This window comes from Sciurus vulgaris (assembly GCF_902686455.1).
Source record: "Sciurus vulgaris genome assembly, chromosome: 10".
In the NCBI taxonomy this organism is placed as follows: Eukaryota; Metazoa; Chordata; class Mammalia; order Rodentia; family Sciuridae; genus Sciurus; species Sciurus vulgaris.
In genome coordinates, this window is record NC_136470.1 from 73,633,231 (window position 1) to 73,650,224 (window position 16,994).

The following is a 16,994-nucleotide window of genomic DNA, read 5'->3' on the forward strand; positions in this document are numbered from 1 at the left end:
GATTATAGATACAATGGAAGGGACCAGAACAAGGCCTCACACACAGTAGGTGCTGTAGAATTGTACCTTTTGCAGGATGGACTTTCACAAGTTTGAAAAAAGCCTGCATACGATTCTGCCTAGAAGGCAATTAAAAATGAATCATATTTTGATAATGGCAACAAAAATGAGTCCTCATTATTAGACTAGGAGAAATGCTCTGAGGGGAAGCCTGGTCAGGAGGTAGCAAGCAAAGCATGAAGATAAAAGCACTTCTCGGGGCCACGGCAGCCCTGCTCTGGGCTCCCAGAGCCACTGCTTCCCACTTTGCAACTAAGACAGCTCTAGGAAGGGAGGCTGGATGCCTGTCTCTGGAGGGCAGGCCCAGCTGGTAGCACCCTGAAGCTCTGGGGATGCAGGGGGAGGAAGGACACACGTGACTGCCCTCCTAGTATTAACTGGTGGTGAACTGCAACCAAATGGCTGTCAAACCTCAGGATTTCCTCAGGCCTCAATGAGGGTGGATGTAATTCTGTTTGGGGGGTCTGTAGGTTCTGAGGCTGATCCAAGCTACAGACATCAGAGAAGCCCCTGAAGCCTATAAACAGTGTTCCTTAGCAGCCGTATACCAGATATCCAGGCTGATGGGGGAGGGAGGAGGGTGCAAATCTCTCTTGGCTGAAATGATTACAGAGGTCTAAGGAAACATCCAGAGATGGTGAATCTCGATAAAAGAGACCACAGGATTGGGGATCAATGCAGTAGGGCCAGAAGGGTTCACAGCCAGAGGATGGGGCAGGGAGGTGCTGAGGGGTGGGAGGGATGAGGAGATAGGCATAGCCAATCCCTTCTTCCTCCTCTGTGAACCACCTCAAACCACCAACTTCCTTATTTCTACTGACATCATCCTTGTGGCCCAGATACCCTTATTCAGTGGTTTGCCGGTTCTTCCTCTTGCCTACCTAGCCTGTCCCCAACCTGCCTGCCAAGCCAGGTGTCAGATTCTGTAACTTCTCCCCTTGCTTATTGCACTAGTTCTTTCCTGTCGGTGGTCATGGCTACTGTGCTGGTCCAAGCCTCAACACCCTTCTCCCTGACCCCTTCAGCAGGTTTCATGGTTGCCATTTGCACATGGAGTCAGTCAAACCCCTAAAACCAGCTTTGTGCACAAAGCTCCTCTCTCCAGAATCTTGCACAAAACTCCCTACTGCTTTTAGACTTGAGTTCCTTGGCATGATATAGTATGAAATTGGGGACAAAGCACCCTCTCCAGCCCAGATGGGCAAGGAGCAGCCTGCCTTTGTTGCCACAGTGCCCCTGCTACTTCCCTGCTGCCTGTCCGGCGACTTTTGGGCTCAGAGGAGGTCCAGGGCTTTCCCAAGGCCCTTTCCCTGTGGTCCCTGCACTCAGCTCCTGTTCCTCCAGACACCCTTTGGGCAATTGGCCCCAACAGTTCTAACCTTGTGAGCCTGTGTTCCCTCTACAGATCCACTGAGAACAGGTCCTCTCCCACAGCAGGACATGTCACTGTGGCAGCTGCCAAGGCCTTGAGGCACACCTTCCCCCACAAAACAGGGGCTCATAGAACTGGTAAGTGAAGGGACAGAAGGCAGGGTTATTTTGAGACAAGGCACTCTCCCCTCTACTGTGGCAAGACAGGCCCATTTCAAGGTCTACTTCCTCCACTGCAGGGAAAATACCAAAACTTGGCAATCACAGGAGACATCATCCCCCTCTCACCACCCACCCCCATCCCAGGGTTGGAACTCAGGGCCTCACACATGCTGAATCACACCCCCTGCCCTCTTTTTTTTTTCTTTTTTTGTCTAGGCATGAGAATGCAACTATCCGAGTTCAAGTCCCAGCTCTTATTTAGGAGCTAGGCAGCACTGGGCAAGGTACTAATTTCTGTTAGAGGGAAATCATAGTAGTTGTGAGGACTAAGTGAATGGGAAATGTTAAGATGCCTAGGACAGTATCTGGTGTCTAACTGATGCAAGCTATTCTCATTTTAAAATATTGAGAATATTGTTTAAAGTTTGGCTTGGGATTATCTCTGCAATCCCCTCCTACTCCTCCTAGTCTCTACTTGTCTTTTAATCACTTCTGCTGCTGCTGCTCTGGACCCAACTATTGCCTTTGGGGCAGGTTCTCCAGCAGGCAATGTTGGAGTAGCTAGTGTCTCTGAGCTCTTTAACAACCAGTGACCAGCAGACAAAACTTACTCCAGGCAGTCAAGAGCATGGAAGCCAGTGGCTAATGGCTCAGAAGTGCTTCTGAGGTCAAGGCTGGGGTCTACCTCACACTTCTTAGTTAACAGCATTGTTTTTAAGTGGCCACTAGGCCCAATGGTGGCTCTGGTTTAAACCCCACACAGGTCCCAGGGCTACGTGGCTTTGGGCATTGTCCCCCCACCCTCCCACCAAGGCTGGGGCAGTCATGAACCTCACATGTCACTGCACATGTTCCAAGGATGCTGATTGCTCACCTTCCATCCTGCCCAGAAAGATCACTGTGAAGTAACCATGAGACACTCCTGGTAAAAGTCTCCTATCAGTTTGACCAAGAATTTTCCAATGGGAAGGCCCCCAGTCGGCACAGGGAAGGCTGTGGCATCCACTCCCCTGGACATGTGTTTGCCCCACCCTCGTGATCCCCCAAGACCACCTGCATGTAGATATCACAGAGGCTGAGCAAGCAGAGGCTGCAGGGTGGAGAAGATGCCTTCTGGAGGACTCTGACAATCTGGGGACATCCATGTGAAAAAGTTACTATGTGAGTGTGTTTGTAAATACAACAGTTTTCTCTCTGCTGAGAGAAGTTTTCAAATTCCCCCTCAGCATTTAGATTCAACACACTTGGCTGTTCTAAATTTGCTGTCCAAGATGCAAAGTGAGCAACAGGGACACTGCTACTTCAAATGCCTTCCTCCCAAGTTGTAACTGGGAGGCAGACAGTGGGATGAGGGGCAAGGGATAGGTGGAGAGGGGTGTGACCAGAGGATGTCCCCAACAGAGCAGAGGGAAGAGCATTCTCATTCTAGTGTCTCTACAAACTAGCATTTGCTGGGACTGTTCATTTGGCCTCTGCAGCAGCTGCCCTCTGCCCTTCAGAGGTACATGCCACCTCCTGGGGAACTTCTTCATGCTCTGCCTTAGCCGGAGCCCCCAGTGGCATCCTCCAGCTCAGGCAGGACCCTATCCCTCTGCTGGCCACCAGAGTGGGGTGTGGGCTGTCTGCTGGCCTCTGAGCTCCTGTCCAGGCTTGGGATTTATAAAAACACTTCCGATCAAGTTGAGGGGACAGGGAAAATCCTCCTCTCACCCCTTCTCTTTTCTAGGCATAAAGTGGCCCACCTGAGAACTCCAGACCCCAAAAGGCCACAGATGGCAGGATTTGCCACCCCCTCAACCACTCAAGAATGTGAAATACCAGCAACAAAAGTCTCATCCAAATTAGGAAGCAAGCAGCTCTGTCCGTGTATGTGCTATTGGGGCTGTGTTGGGATTTTGGATTCCCACACAGGTTCCTTCAAACCCACAACACTCTCAAGACTTAAGATATTGTCAACCCCAACTCACAGTCCCATGCTATGCTGCCCTGCATGCTCTTCCCCAACCCAAACTGCTTCCACAGCCCAGAGCCCCTTCACACCCCTTGTCCCAGCCTACAAACAGAGCTTTCTCCATGCTGTGGTTGTCTGGCATTGCTCAGGCCACTTCGATTCTAGGGACCATGGGTGGGGGTGCCATAAGAGAACTCTGCCAGAAGACACCAAGACATGGGCTTCTGCCACAAGGATCAGAGACCCAGTCATCACCCCCAGCAAGGGGCATGTACCAAGTCCCCTGGGCAGAAAACCTATCCTGTAAATGAGGGGGAATAGAGACTGGGCATTCCAGCTCAGGCTATGGGCTATGAGTGGTCATCAACCAGACAGAGGCTCCAAGAGCTGACAATGGCCCTGGTACAGGATCCCTGTCTTCCCTGACCCCAACCTCATTTACCTTCTTGGGAGAGGATGATGAACTTGGTGGTCTTGAGTGTCTTTCCATTCAGTGTCCAGGTGATGGTGGCCGGGGGGTCAGAGGACACCTGGCACTGGAGTAGCAGCTTTTCACCCTCTACCACATGGACATCTTGTAGCTTCTCCTTGAAAGTTGGGGCTGTCCCTTGGCTCTCTGGTCTTTTCTCATTATCTGTGGCCCCTCTCTTGCAGTTCACATCATTCTTAACCTCCTTCTTCAGTTCTCCTTTCCCAGCTGGTTTCAGGGTCTCAGCAGGCTTGGCATTGCCCACAGGCTTCAGGGTCTCGGCAGGCTTGGCATTGCCCACAGGCTTCAGCGTCTCGGCGGGCTTGGCATTGCCCACAGGCTTCAGGATCTCAGTGGGCTTGGCATTGCCCACAGGCTTCAGGGTCTCGGCAGGCTTGGCATTGCCCACAGGCTTCAGGGTCTCAGCGGGCTTGGCATTGCCCACAGACTTCAGGGTCTCGGCGGGCTTGGCATTGCCCACAGGCTTCAGGGTCTCGGCGGGCTTGGCATTGCCCACAGGCTTCAGGGACCCTGCAGGCTGTGCATTGCTCACAGGCTGGGGACTTTCCACTGCCTTGGCACTCAAGGACTCGGCACTGCTGCTGCCATTCTCTGCTGGTAATTTCTTCTTGCTGCCCAGTACTGAGCGAAAATCAGGTGTGGCAGGTTTTGGAGGTGGTGTCTTCTCAGGTATAGGGGTCTTAGGAGTCCCCTTCTTGGCCAGGACAGAGCGGAAGTCAACCTGCTGGGGGCTGTGCACCTTCCTCTCTTCCTCGGACAGAGTCTTTGGCTTTACCTGCCGCTGCAAGTTGGCGCGGAAATCCATCTGCTCAGCTGGGATCTCCTTCAGGTCTTCTTCTGACAGGGTTTTGGTGCTTACCTTCTTCCCCAGGAGATCACGGAAATCCAGCTGCTCTACCTCCTGCTGGCGGATGGCCTCCTCTGTGTGGAGCCTGGTCTCCACACGCCTCTTCAGCAGCTCCCGCACGTCCTCACAATCTTCCTCCTCTGGCCAATCCTGCCCTCTTGCAGGCCAGTCAGGCCTCAGGGTCCCATCACGGTCGCCACCACCATCAGCACCAGCTCCTCTACCACAGAGGCCCTCACAGCTGGCAGGCTCCCGCCCCCTGGAACCAGTGAAGAGAAAAAGGAAAGTAGCAAGAGGAAAAGGGGCTGGGAGAGCCAGAGACGTCAGGGGAGAGCAAATCCCCGAGGGCGGAGGGTAGAGAGGAGGGGGAAGGGGAGGTGGGGGCCGGCCAGGCTGTGTTTATAGAAGGGAACATTGGTGAGAGGCACTCGCTTGCTTAGTTGGTTTATTACATCGGTAATGACTTCAGTAGCCTTATAAGGGTGTGTGCAAAAAAAAAAAAAAAAAAAAAAAAAAAAAAAAAAATCGCCCCCCCCTTTCCTCTGCCCTCCCTCTCTCATTCCCTTCCAATCTCTCCCTTTTGGTTCTGGCAGCCTCGGCCTGAGGATACAAACAGTGTGGGGCTGCTGGGCTGCGACTGCTGGGGCCAGGAGGAAAGTGCGGGTGGTGGCCCGGGGCCTGGCCTGAGACTGCTGTGCACTCACCATGGGGATGCTCTGGCAGGGCTGTTCTGTAGCATCAGTGACACCTGGCAACTGCATTCACCAACCCGGTTCCTGAAGATTCAAGGGACCAGTAAGGATCAAGAGACTCCCTGGGCAAAGGGCCTGCTCAGTCCAGAGCCATGAGGGGCATAAGGCAAGCAGGAACTTGGTCGAGGGCTGGCTGGCCACCAGGGAAGACAGAGTTCACAGGCTTAGCTGTGCTATCCATTCCAGATGCAGATTTAGGTCAGAGCTCCCTCACCCTGAGGTCAACCTTTATTTTCCCCAGCTCTTATTTAAAAAGAAGAAAATGAAAGTTTCTGAAGACCAGCTAAGAAGGCAACTAGAAGTGATAATACTTTTCTGGAAGCATATGATACCATCAATCATACGATCAACAGGAGGGGAATAAAGGCCCTGCTGGGGACTGCAGTGGAGCTACTTGGTCTTGACAGACAGGTCCTGCTCAGCCTGCCCTGGGACTGCAGTCTGACTCCATGCTCCCCTGAAACAGCAGTACCTGCTTTCTCAACTGCTACTTCCCCTCCCCCGCTCCTGGAATGAACCCCTTCAGCCCACCAACCTCCACTCATCCGCCAATAGCCCGAGATCAGAATTTTCTGTGTGTTTCCTGATTTGCCCAATCAGCCAACTATTATTGAGTTAAAGATAATTATCATTTCCTGCTATCTGTTAATTGTTAATAAATGACAAAAGATCTTGTCTCTTAATAAAATAGATGTGATGTTTGTTTAATAGAAAAACAAAACAAAACAAGTATCTCCCTCCATGGGTGGCCTTTTTCTTCCTCCTTCAGGTGAGGAGGGCTCCAGGACTCTTCATGTCCACCAAACTGTCCAGGCCCCCACAGTACACGGCCAGCTGAGGTCCCTCTGCTCAGGGAAGGGACGGAACTGTGGCACCCTGGTGGGTGGATTTACCACAGATGGTCCCTCTGGCCCCACAAGGCTGCCCTCTGCTGGCGTTTCTGAGCCCTGATCAGTTGGGGTGGGGTGTCCGGAAGCCAAAGTGACTGCAAGGACCCAAGGACAGTGTTTCAAGTCTGGCTCTTGTGTCTTCCACATCCTTTGTCTTTCTTGTTCTCTACAACATGCCAGAGAGGCAAAGAGCATGGCTATGCCCATTTTAAAGGACAGGAAAGGAGTCTCGGGGGTTTATACAGGCAGTCCTACTCAGTTCCCTGAATGCATTCATCTTATTAGCACTACAGGGGGCAAGTGTGGCCCAGACCCTAGTACAGACTTGCCAAGCTCTGTGACGGCTTCCTTTCAGGATCCATCTCATTTAAACTTAAAAAAGATTGGGTCGGCACTGTTTTTATAGGAAATCCTATAAAGATTGAGGAATCTGCTTGAACTCACAAGCTAACTAGTGGGGAGTGGGACTGGGTCTAACTGAATCTAAGACCTCTGACTACACACTCATCCATCAGCACAGATCTGTTCTGGGATGTGTGTGAGTCTCTGTGAACAGGTATACATCACACACATATGTGGGTGACCAGGAGGCACCAGGTCTGAGTTTGGGAATACAGACACATGCCTAAGTCCTATGCACAGGAACAGGTATCTGAGCATGTGCCTGTGTGTGTCCTGCTGCCATGGTTGTCTGGCCTGCCTCCCAGAGGACACACAATGGTAATCCATGGGGGCTCAGGGTCACATCTCACCCCTTGACACTGGAACCCATGTGAAGCAAGAAGAGGTGGAGCTTTGCAGCTTTCCAACCCACCTCTTGCATGTCGGTGTTCCTCTTTGTCCTGCTGCATGGTGCCCCTGGTCGCGACAATGCAGGTGATTTCCTGAGACCTCAGCCTTTTTATACCTATCTCCTCCTCTGTCCCTTCCTTAAGGTTCAGGCTCTCAGAGGACACTGAGTTAAGGGTCCTCATGCCTGGAGAACTTCAGGGCCTAGGGTCCTCCTTGGCTCAAAAGCCTTGCCAGGCTTTTGACTAAGGGCCTGTAGAGTACCCTGGACTCTCAATGTTCACAAAAGCTTCCAGGGCTCAGGCAACTTATAGAACAACCACACAAGGGCATGCTGGGGTTGAGGGCCAGCCCTTGGCACCCCACTTCTATTAGGCTGCTGGCCAGCATTAGGCCATTCTTTTCCCAGTCTTACTCCAAGCACAGTGTGATGGGGTCCAGGGTTGGCATGAAGCAGGATGTCAAGATGCCCAAGGGCTGTGTATACCTAGTAGCCCTTTTTGACACATCTTCAGTTGAGTTTCCTCCTGTCACAAGTAGAACATAGCCCAGATGCAGAAATCAGTAGCAGATGCTGACCAGATGGCCCCACTTTATGCTGGCCACACCACTCGAGGCTTTAAGTGGTGGGAAACCTTGTCCCCTGAGCTGGAGTAAGCCCTATCTTTTGCTGGAGGAAGGAGGTAGGGGCTTCTGTCGTTTATCATGATCTATCCCCAATGTGGGGAGCACAGGAATAGACAAGTCTCTCAAGACCTCATGCTCAATCCATCCCAGACCTCACCCTGAGGTATGGGGACCACTCGGGGCAGAGAACTGGGATACTAAGGCTCTCCAGTAGGACAACTATTCCTACAGATGGAAAATTAAATCTACACTGGCCCTTTAAGACAAATCATGTGTTCATTTGGAGCCTATCAAAGTCAGAAGGCCTCTTGTCTTGGGCCACACTCCAAGTAACCTAAACAGGTAACCTAATAGCATCTTAACATTTTCACATACCTGGCTATAAGCTCAGGTCTGGGACTGAGACTGAGGCCTGTCCTGGTGCTGCCATGGGGGACATGGGCTATCACCCTATGTGCTGCACCTTTCACAAACTCACAGGACTCTCTGGGCCCCCACTTCCCAAGCCCTGAACAAGAAGCCCACTTTCTGGTTGTGAAGTCTTAAACTCCAACCACTGGGATGATTTTGTACATAAAATTAGTTTAAAGAATCAATTTCCTGGCAAGTATCAATTTTTCGAACATGTCAGCTGGAATTTAGAGCTAACTTTTTGCTATTTTCCATTTTGATATAGAAGACAAGAGCCAGGGAAGGGAAGGGGAGGTAGAAACCCATCCATACATGCCTCAGGACTTCAGCAGGGACAGACAGGACTGCGTCTCCTGCCCCCACCACCAGGCTTCCTCCCAGCCATCCAGCGTCCTCCATGAAAGGCATTATTCCCTGGTTGAGGTCTGATTTCCACTGGGACAAGGCAAGTGGGAAGTCAGCAAGGCCCCTGGCAGGCCTGGCACATAGTCCCCAGGAGAACTTTCCACTGACTTGCTCCTTCTCAGCTGGGGACAAAGCCAAGGTCATGGCAACAGACTCCCATAGGAATGAAAAGGCCAGACTGTGGGGAGGGAAAAGAAGCAAGGGCTGCAGGGATGGAGATGGCACCTCTCAGGTCCCCCAGTTCCCAGTGCACTGGAAACTCCCCAAACTGGGTCATTAGAAGAGAAGAGTATCCAATTTAAATCAAAAGATGAGGGCTTGAACTTGGCCCTGCTCAAGGCCTTTGGGTGGTCATGAGCAAGTTCATGACCCGAGACCTCAGTTTTCCCAATTATTAAATGAGGAGGAGGTTAGATAACTTTTGAACTCCTCTCCAGCTGAGAAAAGTCTTAATTTTATGACTGTCCTCAGCTGGCCCCAGACAGTCTGCTTGCCGATCTCCCAAAGCAACCCTCCTCTCTGGCCTGGCAGACTTCCCATAGCCCGCTGCTCTGCTCTCCCTTCTCACCCCTGACCCTGTTGTGCTCAGTCTATTCAATGGTCAAGCCCCTTCTCATTGGCCATCAGCTTTTCTTTTCCCTCAAAAATATCACAAAAAGTTCATCTCCTCTGAAGATGTCTGGCTTTCTTAACCTGAGTATTATCTACTCCTTTTATGCAGACAGCTTGTCAGCAAGCATTTTCACATTGAATCCGTTTTCATCCTTTATTTTGATCTAGAGAGTAAGAGTGGGGTCTCCTCAGATTTGAAGCAGATTTGCCCTCCTGGTCATAACAAGGAAAAAGGCAGTTGATGTATCCTGAGCACACTGCTGATGGCAGAGGGGGACCAGCAGCACACAGTTAATAACAAGCAGGTCACTGAGCTCAGCTGGGATCCACTGAGTCTTGCAGATCAGCAGATCTCCCCAGCAGGCTCAAAGACTCCTAAGATATAATACATAGCTTTAAAAAAAATGGTTATTTTAAAAAATGCCATTAAGTATTGGGATAGTTTGTTATGCAGTAAGAGCTAACTGATACAATATAAAGCATGTGTCCAGAAAGACCCAAGGGAATGGGGTGAATACTGAGGTTTTTCAATTATTGTAGGCACCATGACCCATCATGGCAGTAGCCTTGGCACGCAGTCTATTTGTAGCTCAGAGCCTTGAGCATGATGGGCTCAGAATGGGGAAATGGGAAAGACCAGGAGAGAAAGCTCCTTGCAAAGTGGCCAGGCACCCAAGCCAGGGCAGGTCCAACCATCCTCAGGATGTGGCACAACGCCCTATGTGGAGGTCAGGGTGTGGACAAGCATTCTTCAAAGCTTACACAAACCCAGGGCCCAAGGCAGGCATTCTGCCTCTATCAACCCAGGGCTGGCAAAGAATTTTAAGAGCTGGAGAATTTTAAAGGTAAAAGAACATTTGACAAATAATTACCAACTGCGTACTATGGGACAGATACTTTTCTAGACATGGGGACACAGTGGTGTGCCTTCATGGTGCTTACCCTCCCATGTAATCTAGCAAGACCTCAAACAGGTGAGAAAAGAGGAATGGGGAAAATTAACCTTCCTACACTGGTTTAACAATGTCTCCACCTTCTCTGAAACTCCTCTCCAACAGGTGGAACTTAATTCTCCTCCTCTTGAGCATGGCTGTATTTGGTGACTCACTTCTAGCAGCTGGAATGTCAGAAGTGATGGTGTGTGACTGACTTCCCAGGTTAGGTCATAAGTGACATCACAAGTTCAGACTTGTGCTCTCTTGGGTAGCTAGCTCTGAGAAAGCCATCATGTCATGAAGACACTCAAGCAGCCCTGTGGAGAGGTCGTGTGGCAAGGAGGCAAGGCCTCTTGCCAAGTCACCTTTGAAGCAGATCCTCCAGTCTCAATTCAGCCTTCAGAGACCTCAGTCCTCTGACAACTGCTTTCATCCAGCTCAGCTGCTTCTAAATTCCCAACTGCTATGGTTTGGATATGGTTTCAGTGTACCCCTCAAGGTCTCATGTGTTGAAATTCAATCTCCATTGTGAGGTATTAAGAGGGTGGAAATTTAATCCAACCATGGTTTAGTGTGAGGTCTTTGAGTGATTACGATTAGATAAGGTCATGGGGCAGGTGACCAAGATTGTATACTGGTGGCCATATAAGAAGAGAGGGAGAGAGAGAGAGAGAGAGAGAGAGAGAGAGAGAGAGAGAGAGAGAGAGAGAGAGAGAGAGAGACCAGGACACAAGTATGCTCCCTGTCTCTTGCCATGTAATGCTCTGTGCCACCCTGGGACTCTGCCAGTAAGAAGGCCATCAACAGGTGCAGCACCCATCCAAAACTATAAGCTAAATCAACCTATTTTCTTTGTAAAGTTACCCAGTCTCAAGTATTTCATTTTCCTAATGGAAAAGAGACTAACAATAGATCACAGAAACTGATAATAAATGTTTCATTTCAAGCTGTTAAATTTTGGGATATTTTGTTACACAGCAATAGATAACAAATACATTCCCTCTATCCTCCTGTTTCTACCATTAGTCCTTTACTCCCTCCTTCTTATCTTCCACATACAACATGATATGCAAAATCCAGAATGTAATATGACAGAGACTTTTGAGGAACTGTGCTCAGAAGGAAAGGTTTTCCATGAGAATCTATTCTACCCTAGTGTTAGAATCAAATTTGTCAGCTAACCAAGCTTTCACTTGCCTTCCATAGAAGTCCAACCCCCACATAAGCTTGTACTTCCTCTGGCTGTCCAGTCTCAGGATAAGGGAGCCGGGAATCTTGGGGGAACAGGGGAAGGGAGGCTGGCAGGACATGCAGACTCACTTGAGCAGGATCTCATACTGGCCAGCATGCCAGGGCTGCACATTCTTTAGAACCAGGGTGAACACGTCCTCATTCTGCAGTACCTCAAAATGGACAGTGTGTTTGGAGAGGGCTCTGCCGTCTCGGAGCCAGTGCACAGTAGGAAAGGGGTCACCGGCTATGGCGCAGGAGATGAGGACACTCTGGCCCAGGGAGGCCGTCACCGAGCGAGGCTTGCTGATGAACCAGGGCTGGGTGCCATCTTGAGGCTCTAGAATATGGAAAAGGATAAAGCTAGAGAGGGAGGCCCTTCAGCACAGGCATGCACAACTTTCTCCATGGTGGCAGAGGGGGAAGAAGTGTCTTACTCAAAGAACAGCTAGTCCAGAAATCATTGCGATTGGACAAACAAACTCAGCACACCTTTCTTCTTGCAAAGCTGTCTGTATTATGTTCTCAGAGGCCAGCTTTAAATGAATAGTCCCAAAGCAAGGGGAGGGCAGAAGGTGTGGGCACTAGGCTGGGTGCTAAAGATCTGCAACAGATGTGTCTGACTAGCTGCTATTTTTTGCTGTCTATATGCTTAACTTACCTTTCTTCCCACATACAGCTCTCTAAGGGCAAGGACCATCTTGGCACCAGTAGCCCAGAGAGGGCAGGGACTTCAGAAGGCTTGGGGGTTGGAGTGCTGCCCTCTCATTCGAGCTTGAAATGGAGGATAGGGAGCTGCCTCTGGGGCTGGGATGGGACCAGAGTCAGCTCCTGCAGTCTGCTCCTCTCCACATTTCTTTGGGAGAGGCCAGGGCAGCACAACCATTCCCCAGAGTGGTTAAGCCTCACCTTGCACCGTGAGTACAGCCTGGGTGCGGACCTCCCCGGAGCTGTTCCAGGCCTCGCAGGTGTATGTGCCTGTGTCCTCCGGAAACACTTCCTGGATGCAAAGGCTGTGTCGATTGCCTTTCTGTTCAAAGTGGAAGTCCTCGGATTCCTGGATCTCATTTCCATTGTGCAGCCAGATGACCTCAGGGGGCGGATTCCCTGAACCAAGAGGAGGGGTGGGGAACTGATTCAGGGAAGGACTTCCTTGGCCAGGTGGCAACTCTACACTTGACATTGTATATCTTTTTGTTGTTGTTTTGGTGTTTTGGTACCCAGCATCGAACCCAGAGGTGTTTAACCTCTGAGCCATATCCCCAGCCCTTTTTTGTATTTTATTTAGAGACAGGGTCTCGCTGAGTTGCTTAGGGTCTTGCTAACATGCTGAGGCTGGCTTTGAACTCATGATCCTCCTACCTCAGCCTGCTGAGCTGCTGGAATTACAGGTGTGCACTACCACACCCAGCTGATGCTGTAATATCTTATTAAATATTCTACCAAATTCTCTACACCTTCAGTTTGCCCATCTGAAAAATAGGGATTCTAACAGTATGTATCTTGTGGGCTTGTTGGGAAGAATACATGAGTGAATCAAACTTCCTTTAGCTGCCCATTAGAATAAAATTTGACACAAAGAAAATACCAAATATATATTCATTGTGATTATTAAACAACAAATTTGGGGAAAACAAAAAAGAACTGAAGTGAAAATATGATTTTGGAGATGGGAAAAAACCCAGGAAGAATGGTTCTTAAAATTAGAATTCAGATGGCTTGAAAATACTAAGTGGATTACTGGGTTCAAACTGTGTGTTTTCTAATCTGCACTACCCACACGAGGTAACCAGTGCAAGTAATGGTGACTTCATGGTAACTTCCTTGCAGACTGTCACCAGAAGAGTCCAATTAGCATTTCATTTTGCTAACATCAAATGTCATCCCAGGACACCAGCATTCACAGGTATCCAAACATGGCTCCTGGTGGCCACACTGTCAGTTTTCACCAGTCTATTTTTTTGGAATTTGTTGGGATATAAAACAACGGCCAATGGTGAAGGTTTCCTCTGATGTAAGACCTGACTATCAAGCTTTGCTTTCAGAGGTCCCTGAAATAGACTGCTGGGGCAGGCTGGGTGGCAGCAGTCCCTGCAGAGACTTAAGAGCAAGCAGATAACCATCTGTCTGCTGTGTCAAACACCATATGCCTGGCGGCCAGGTGTAAAGTGCTCCAGTTTCTTCCATCTGGAGGACTCCATGAGTGGTATGGTGAGTGGACAGGGGAGGGGACTCAGCTATCTGTCTTGGGGCTGTTACAGGATAGCCTCCAACCTGCAGGAAAAGGGAGACCATTTAAGCATCCCCACAAGGAAGAGTTCACAGGTTCTCTCACAAGTCATCTTTATTGCTTCTGCAGTTCAAGAGGAACTAAAAAACTAGGGAAGTGACCTCCAAGCTGTCAGAGGCACTGATCAGGAGCCAAGAACCATGAAGGCACTCAACAGCAGCTATGGCTGCATCCAGCCAGGAACACTGAGCCAGGAGCTTCCCTGAGCTACTCCTGCTCATCTCTACCAAAGATCATATTTCAGACTGTGGTGCTAGCCACAAGCTCCATTTCCCTGTCCCTGTTTTAGAAGGACCTCTACTCTATCTTTTCACCTTAAAATTTGAACAGAGCAACTGAGAATACCTTCTGAGAGTTGTAAAGTTCTCACACAATCTGGTTTTGCACCAGTGTTCAGAGCTTTCCTGCTAATCTGGCCACAAATGATTCAAATTAATCCCTCACCCCTCTAGCTCTGGCCATCTTCTTCCCCCAGTTCATTTAACCTTGAAGCTATAAAATTTGACCTAGAGAGGCAGAAAAGAGAAGCCAAGAGGCTCCTCTTCCTTGGGTTCATTGCCTGGTGGCCCTATGCTGGTTTTTGGAGGGTCAACGTTCTGAGCAGGGCCTTGGGGAACAATACCTATGTTGCAACTGTGGCCCTTCTCACAAATATCACAAGGAGAAAGACACAGAGACAGACCTGACACCTGAACTGTCATGGTGACCTGGCTTCCATCCATGACTTTGAGATCAGAGAGGCCCTGTAGGAAGATGGGTGCCACAGGCGTGTTGGGAGACAGGGGCAGAAGGCCACTCTTTCTGTCACTCTTCTTTTCTGTGTGGTAGACAACAGAACATGGGGTGAGCATTATTTCATTCATTCATTCATTCAACAAAGACTAATTAACTATGCTGAGGATCAGTTCTAACTGCTTCAAGAATGTTTGGAGGTGCTGGAGATCCTTGGGAGGAACCAGATGTGCCTTGTTTCTCTCTTTGACATGACAATACTCTGTAGGAGAGCAGGGAGTGACCAATGAGATCTCTGCAGAGCTACACTCAAACCAGGCTCTGCTTCCTTAGGAAATCTCAAGGAGGAATCTACTACCTGGTATCTTATGAGGTTATTTATTTTAATAATTAAAAAAAATTTTTACAGACTGCATTTTGATTCATTGTACACAAATGGGGTACAAGTTTTCATTTCTGATTGTACATAATGTAGATTCATACCAGTCATGTAATCATTATGAGGTTATTTTTTTCCATTAAGTTTTGTTTACTTTTTTGAATAAGTAATACACTCACGTGGCACAATTCAAAAGGTGCCAAAGAGTCTCTGTAAAGTCTTCTACCCATTACCCAGCCAAGCAAGCATGTCTCCCCTGAGGCAACCAATTTTCAGTTCCATGTTCATTTTGCCTGAGGAGATCTATGTATACAACATACACAAGCAAACAGGTAAATTCTTTTCCTTCTTCCCCTCCCCCACCCCTTTTTTAGTGCTGTGGACTGAACCTAGGGTCTCATACATGCAAAGCATGTGCTCTACCACTGAGCTACATCCCCAACCCTATTTTATTCTTTAAAAAACAAAAAACAAAACAAAACAAACTATAAGACTAGAAGTATAACTCAGTGGTAGAGAGCTCACCTAGCATGTACAAAGCCCTGGGTTTGACCCCAGCACAACAATGATACACTCTTTAGAATGGCTAAAATGACAAAGATTGACCATCCCATAAACCGATATTGGCCAATTCGTGGAGCAGCATGGATCTTTCCCACACTGCTGGTGGGAGTATAAATGTCATAGACCCATTAAAAATAGACTTGGCAGTTTCTTAAAAGGTTAAGCATATACTTCCCATATAATCTAGTCATTCTACTTCTGGATATTCAATCAAGAGAAATGAAACCACATATCTTCACAAAGACTTGTATACAAATAGCCATAGCAGTTTGGGGATATAGCTCAGTTGGTAGAGTGCTTGCCTTGCAAGCACATCAATCCCCAGCACTGCCAGAAAAAAAAAAAAAAAAGAATAACAGATTGATTCACAATAGCTCCAAACTGGAAATGACCCAAAGCTCAACAATACGACAACAAATAAAAAGACTATGATAAACCCATAATACAACAGAATACCACGCAGCAACTAAAAGGAATGAAGAAGCACTGAGAGGCACCAAAAGAGGGATAAATCTCACAATAATTATGTTGAATGAAAGAGGCCAGACAAAGAAAGAGTACATATTGGATGAGTCCATTCATGCAAAACTCTAGAAAATAAAGTTTAAGGATAGAAAACAGATCAGTGAGTACCTGGGGCAGGGGATGCAGGGCTGGATTATAAAGGGCATGAAAAAATGAGAAATGGAGATATTCATTTTTCTAAAGTCATGCTGAAGGTTTCATGGAGGTAAGCATGTCAAAACTCATCAAATTAAAATCCTTAAAGATATGCAGCTTACTATACATCAATGATACCTGCCTGACACATATACACACACACAATCCATCTGAGAGGGGGAGACAGCTAGGGAAGGACAAAAACCAGAGCAATTTTCTGGGTATGACCTGGTCCATTCTCATTCAGGTCCCTGTGGAGATGGACTCACAGAAAGGTTTGCTCTCACTCTTGGAATCTTCCTCCAGGCTAGCCTCACCCTGGTCACTGAGGAGATAAGGGTTGTCTACCTCATATGCAGGAAAGCCCTGGTGTAGGATAAGCCCTCAGATGCCCAGTGCTCATTGCCCTCCTGGTCCTGTGAGCAGGGGGCTTTGACTTTCAATAAGTCCATTTAAGCTTTTTTGTTGTTCTTGATTTTGGTGGAAGCAAGGCTTGTGACCAGGAGGGCTAGTGCTATGGTTTGAACTCACCAAAACTTAGATGATTGACTACCGAGCTACATTCCCAGCCCATCATGTTGAAATTTGATTTCCATACTGGTGGTATTGTCTGGTGGGATCTCTGGGGGTAATTAAATCATAGGGACACTGCCCTCATGAATGGATTAACATCTTTCTCAAGGGACTGCATAAGGTTCTCTCAATCTGGATTAGTTCTCTCTGGGGTGAGTTGTCTCTCGCAGCACTGAATTAGCAGGAGAGCAGACAGTTCTAAAGCAAGCCTGGCATTTCCCTCCATCTTTCTCACCTATTTCTCTTTCCTGCTTTTTGGCCATG

The 16,994-nt window shown here is 48.6% G+C and overlaps 1 protein-coding gene across 2 annotated transcripts in view; it reads right to left on the reverse strand.

Annotated features, from left to right (window-relative positions):
• Positions 1–16,994, reverse strand: part of MYLK (myosin light chain kinase) — a 118,037-nt gene that overhangs the window by 74,926 nt on the left and 26,117 nt on the right. For both annotated transcript variants that reach the window (XM_079155262.1, XM_079155261.1), the window contains exons 8-12: positions 14,505–14,639; positions 12,442–12,639; positions 11,623–11,872; positions 5,586–5,657; positions 3,987–5,140 (exon numbers count right to left, since the gene is read on the reverse strand). In XM_079155262.1, the coding sequence (XP_079011388.1) occupies positions 3,987–5,140; positions 5,586–5,657; positions 11,623–11,872; positions 12,442–12,639; positions 14,505–14,639 (1,809 nt within the window). The remainder of the gene's footprint in view (positions 1–3,986; positions 5,141–5,585; positions 5,658–11,622; positions 11,873–12,441; positions 12,640–14,504; positions 14,640–16,994) is intronic.